At 31.5% G+C, this 5,000-nt stretch overlaps 1 protein-coding gene across 12 annotated transcripts in view; it reads left to right on the top strand.

Moving 5' to 3' along the window:
• nwk (nervous wreck) overlaps positions 1-5,000 on the top strand; it is a 94,909-nt gene that overhangs the window by 37,187 nt on the left and 52,722 nt on the right. For all 12 annotated transcript variants that reach the window (XM_070114042.1, XM_070114040.1, XM_070114036.1 and 9 more), the window contains exons 5-6: positions 3,143-3,287; positions 4,190-4,326. In XM_070114042.1, the coding sequence (XP_069970143.1) occupies positions 3,143-3,287; positions 4,190-4,326 (282 nt within the window). The remainder of the gene's footprint in view (positions 1-3,142; positions 3,288-4,189; positions 4,327-5,000) is intronic.

Here is a 5,000-nt window from a genome sequence, read left to right as displayed (position 1 = left end):
GAGAGAGAGAGAGAGAGAGAGAGAGAGAGAGAGAGAGATTGAAAAAAATGAAAGAGAGAGAGAGAGAGAGAGAAAACTTAGTCATGCAAATAAAGAATATTGAGAGAGAGAGAGAGAGAGAGAGAGAGAGAGAGAGAGAGAGAGAGAGAGAGAGAGAGAGACAGAGACAGAGACAGAGAAAGAAAGAAATCTTAGCCATGCAAATAAAGAATTTTGAACCAAACGGGAGAGAGAAAGAGAGAGAGAGAGAGAGAGAGAGAGAGAGAGAGAGAGAGAGAGAGAGAGAGAGAGAGAGAGAGAGAGAGAGAGAGAGAGAGAGAGAGAGAGAGAGAGAGAGAGAGAGAGATTGAAAAAAATGAAAGAGAGAGAGAGAGAGAGATTGAAAAAAATGAAAGAGAGAGAGAGAGAGATTAAAAAAATGAGAGAGAGAGAGAGAGAGAGAGAGAGAGAGAGAGAGAGAGAGAGAGAGAGAGAGAGAGAGAGAGAGAGAGAGAGAGACAGAGACAGACAGAGAGATTGAAACAAATGAAAGAGAGAGAGAGAGAGAGATTGAAAAAATGAAAGAGAGAGAGAGAGATTGAAACAAATGAAAGAGAGAGAGAGAAATCTTAGCCATGCAAATAAAGAATTTTGAACCAAACGAGAGAGGGAGAGAGAGAGAGAGAGAGAGAGAGAGAGAGAGAGAGAGAGAGAGAGAGAGAGAGAGAGAGAGAGAGAGAGAGAGAGAGAGAGAGAAATCATGCAAATAAAGAATTTTGAACAAACGGGAGAGGGAGAGAGAGAAAGAGAGAACAATCTTAGTCATGAAAAGAAATTTTTTTGAGCCAAACTAGGAAGTCGAGGACCGCGAATCTATATATAGGAGAGAGAGAGAGAGGAAGCGAGATAATGAGAGAGACAGAGAGACAGAGAAAATCTTAGTCACGTAAATAAAGAATATTGAACCAAACGGGAGAGAATTTATATATAGAAGAGAGAGAGAGAGAGAGATAGAGAGAGAGAGAGAGAGAGAGAGAGAGAGAGAGAGAGAGAGAGAGAGAGAGAGAGGGAGAGAGAGAGAGGGAGAGAGAAAAAAATCTTAGTCACGTAAATAAAGAATATTGAACCAAACGGGAGAGAATTTATATATAGAAGAGAGAGAGAGAGAGAGAGAGAGAGAGAGAGAGAGAGAGAGAGAGAGCAATCTTAGTCATGCAAAGAATATAAACAGTGCCTACACACAAAGATTTTTTTCTTTCTTTTTAGTCCCTCTACTTATACAATGGTAATATTTCTACCTACTTCTAATGACCTTCTCTATTTCACACACAAACTTAGAATCTTAGATACTTAGACAATCATTATTATTATTATTATTATTATTAATATGAACTTAGATCATGGTGATTATTACCATTATTATTAATATTTTGACAAATTATGATATCCACATGCTTTCTCGTGGGCCATAAAAATAATTAGTAGAGGTCGTGGTAAGATCACCCTAATTAAAATGCAGAAATGAATATTTTTAGGAATATTTCACGCATATCTAAAGCCCAAATATGTTTTTGTTTTGTATGTAAAACGTCTTTACTTTATCAGCTGTATGTCTTAGTACAAAGTTTGATAGATTCAGATTGCTGTCGCCTTTTCAGTAATCTGTATAAAGATTCATAATTTTATGGCATTTTTCTCTCTCTCTCTCTCTCGTTTTTCATTTTTCTATTTTTTGTCTCTGAAATGTGTTTAAAGGTTCCCAATTTGATGTATTTTCTCTCGTTTTTCATATTTTTCTTTGAAATGTGTTGAATGATTCATAATTTAATGTATTTTCTCTCGTTTTTCATATTTTTCTTTGAAATATGATCAAAGATTAAAGATTTAATGTTTTCTCTCTCGTTTTTATATATTTTTCTTTGGAATGTGATGAACGATTCATAATCTAAGGACATTTTCCCTCGTTTTTTCGTATTTTCCTGTGGAATGTGTTCAAAGATTCATAATTTAATGTTTTTTTCTCTCGTTTTTTTATATTTCTTTGGAATGTGTTCAAAGATTCAAAATTTAATGACATTTCCCTCGTTTTTCCGTATTTTCCTTTGGAATGTGTTGAAATATTCATAATTTAATGTATTTTTCCTCTTTTTTCATATTTTTCTTTGGAATATGTTGAAAGATTCCCATTTCCATGTATTTTCCCTGTTTTTTATATTTTTCTTTGAAATGTGTTGAAAGAGTCATAATTTAATGTTCTTTCCTACGTGTTTCTTTATATTTTTTTGGAAGGTGTTCAAAGATTCATAATTTAATGACATTTCCCTCTTTTTCTAGGAAATGTGTTCAATTATTCATAATTTACTGTTTTCCCCCCGTTTTTTTCAGGAATGTGTTAAAATATTCATAATTTAATGTATTTTCACTCTTTTTTCCTTGTAAATGTGTTCAAATATTCATAATTTAATGTATTTTCCCTCGTTTTTTCAGGAATGTGTTAAAATATTCATAACTTAATGTATTTTCACTCTTTTTTCCTTGTAAATGTGTTAAAATATTCATAATTTAATGTATTTTCCCTCTTTTTTCCTTGTAAATGTGTTAAAATATTCATAACTTAATGTTTTTTCCCCTCGTTTTTTTCAGGAATGTCTTGAATTATTCCTAATTTAATGTTTTTTCCCTCTTTTTTTTTTTAGGAATGTCTTTAATTATTCCTAATTTAATGTTTTTTCACTAATTTTTCCTTGTAAATGTGTTAAAATATTCATAACTTAATGTATTTTCCCTCGTTCTTATCAGGAATGTGTTAAAATATTCATAATTTAATGTTTTTTCCCTTCGTTTTTTTCTTGGAAATGTGTTAAAATATTCATAATTTAATGTTTTTTCCCTTCGTTTTTTCCTTGTAAATGTGTTAAAATATTCATAATTTAATGTATTTTCCCTCGTTTTTTTCAGGAATGTGTTAAAATATTCATAATTCAATGTTTTCTCCCCTCGTTTTTTCAGGAATGTGTTGAATTATTCATAATTCAATGGTTTTCACTCTTTTTTTTCTTGAAAACGTGTTAAAATATTCATAATTTAATGTATTTTCCCTCGTTCTTATCAGGAATGTGTTAAAATATTCATAATTTAATGCCTTTTCCCTTCGTTTTTTCAGGAATGTGTACAGTGTGTGGCGAACCGTGTTGGACGAAACGGAGAAACTGGGGAAGGCGAGATTGGCTGCAGTCGAGGTGTTTCAACAGAATATTGCAGAAGATGCAAAACAAACGCGGTCGAATAAAATCCATTTAGGGAAAAAGGTTTGTGTCGGATAGAAAAAAAAGAAAAGAAATAAAAATAAGAATAGAAAGAAAGAAAGAGAGAGAGAAAAAAAATATATGTGTATGTGTGTGTGTGGGTATGTATGTGTGTGTGTGTGTGTGTGTGTGTGTGTGTGTGTGTGTGTGTGTATGTATGTGTGTGTGTGTATGTGTGTGCGTGTGTGCGTGTGTGTGTGTGTGTGTGTGTGAGTGCGTGTATGTGTGTGTGTGTGTGTAGAATTAACTATTAAATAGAGAAGAATAAATATGAGAAAATGTTGTCAATATGTTACATAACTTTAATGGATAAAAAAGTAGATTTATATATTTATTCTAGACCTTGATATAATCTGAACAGGCCATTTGTGTTTGTCTATATTTTCCTTACATATCCTTCTGTATTTTTTTTCTTATAAACTGAAAATCATACCATCATATTTCCCGATATTCAATTGTATTATTTTGGAAAACCCAAATTAAGTCATATCTCTGGAGGATGGAAAATGTAATTAACACCAACAGCAAATGAAATTTCCAAGGAAGAACTAACTTACTTATAAAAAAAGAAAAAAAAGTGTTCATTTCTCAGATTAAAAAGGAAAATGTTTTTCATTCATAAATCTTTAATAAATATTAGTAATAATAATCAAAATCTGAACCGCATCCACAGATTTGTACCGAAGGTGGAACTAACCAAAAAAATCTCAAATTCACCCCAAAATCCTAAACAAAAAATGAAATAACGCATAAAAACGAAAGAAAATAAATAAATACATAAATAAACAACTACAATTATAAACATAAATAAATCATAAACATAAAAATAAACATAAGCTAAACAACCTACAATTCTGAAAGCACTGACACTCTCCTCTCTCACCCCCCTCCCCCCCCTCCCACAGCTTTCGGAACAGCTGAAAGTCATACAGAACGAACTCCAGACCCAAGTGCAAGACCTCGACAGAACGAAGAAGGTCTATTACGAAGAGGAGCACGTGGCCCACGACGCGAGGGAGAAGGCGAGCGCGGCGGAGGAAAAGTAAGGAGGGGGCTATCACACTTTTTTTTTCCTTTTTTTTATCTTTTTTTGGAGTAAATTGGTTTGTTGTTGTATCCCACTTTTTTTTTTTTTTTTTTTTTTTTTTTTTTTTTTCTTTTTTTTACCTTTTTTTTTGGGGGGGGGGGGTAAATTGGTTTGTTGTTCTATCCCACTTTTTTTTTTTTTTTTTTTTTTTTTTTTTTTTTTTTTTTTTTTTACCTTTTTTTTTGGAGTAAATTGGTTTGTTGTTCTATCCCACTTTTTTTTTTTTTCTTTTTACCTTTTTTTGGAGTAAATTGGTTTGTTGTTCTATCCCACTTTTTTTTTTTCTTTTTTTTTTTTTTTTTTTTTTTTTTTTTTTTTTTTTTCTTTTTTTGGGGGGGTAAATTGGTTTGTTGTTCTATCCCATTTTTTTTTTTTTTTTTTTTTTACCTTTTTTTATCTTTTTTTTGGAGTGAATTGGTTTGTTGTTCTATCCCACTTTTTTTTTTCCTTTTTTTCCTTTTTTTTGGAGTAAATTGGTTTGTTGTTCTATCCCACTTTTTTTTTTTTTTTTTTTTACCTTTTTTTTGGAGTGAATTGGTTTGTTGTTCTATCGGACTTTTTTTTTTGTTTGTTTGCCTTTTTTATCTTTTTTTTGGAGTAAATTGGTTAGTTGTTCTATCCCTCTTTTT

The sequence above is a fragment of the Penaeus vannamei genome, chromosome 35 (genome assembly GCF_042767895.1).
Source record: "Penaeus vannamei isolate JL-2024 chromosome 35, ASM4276789v1, whole genome shotgun sequence".
In the NCBI taxonomy this organism is placed as follows: Eukaryota; Metazoa; Arthropoda; class Malacostraca; order Decapoda; family Penaeidae; genus Penaeus; species Penaeus vannamei.
The sequence above is the reverse complement of the archived record's forward strand: the minus strand, read 5'-3'. Positions and strand labels throughout refer to the sequence as shown.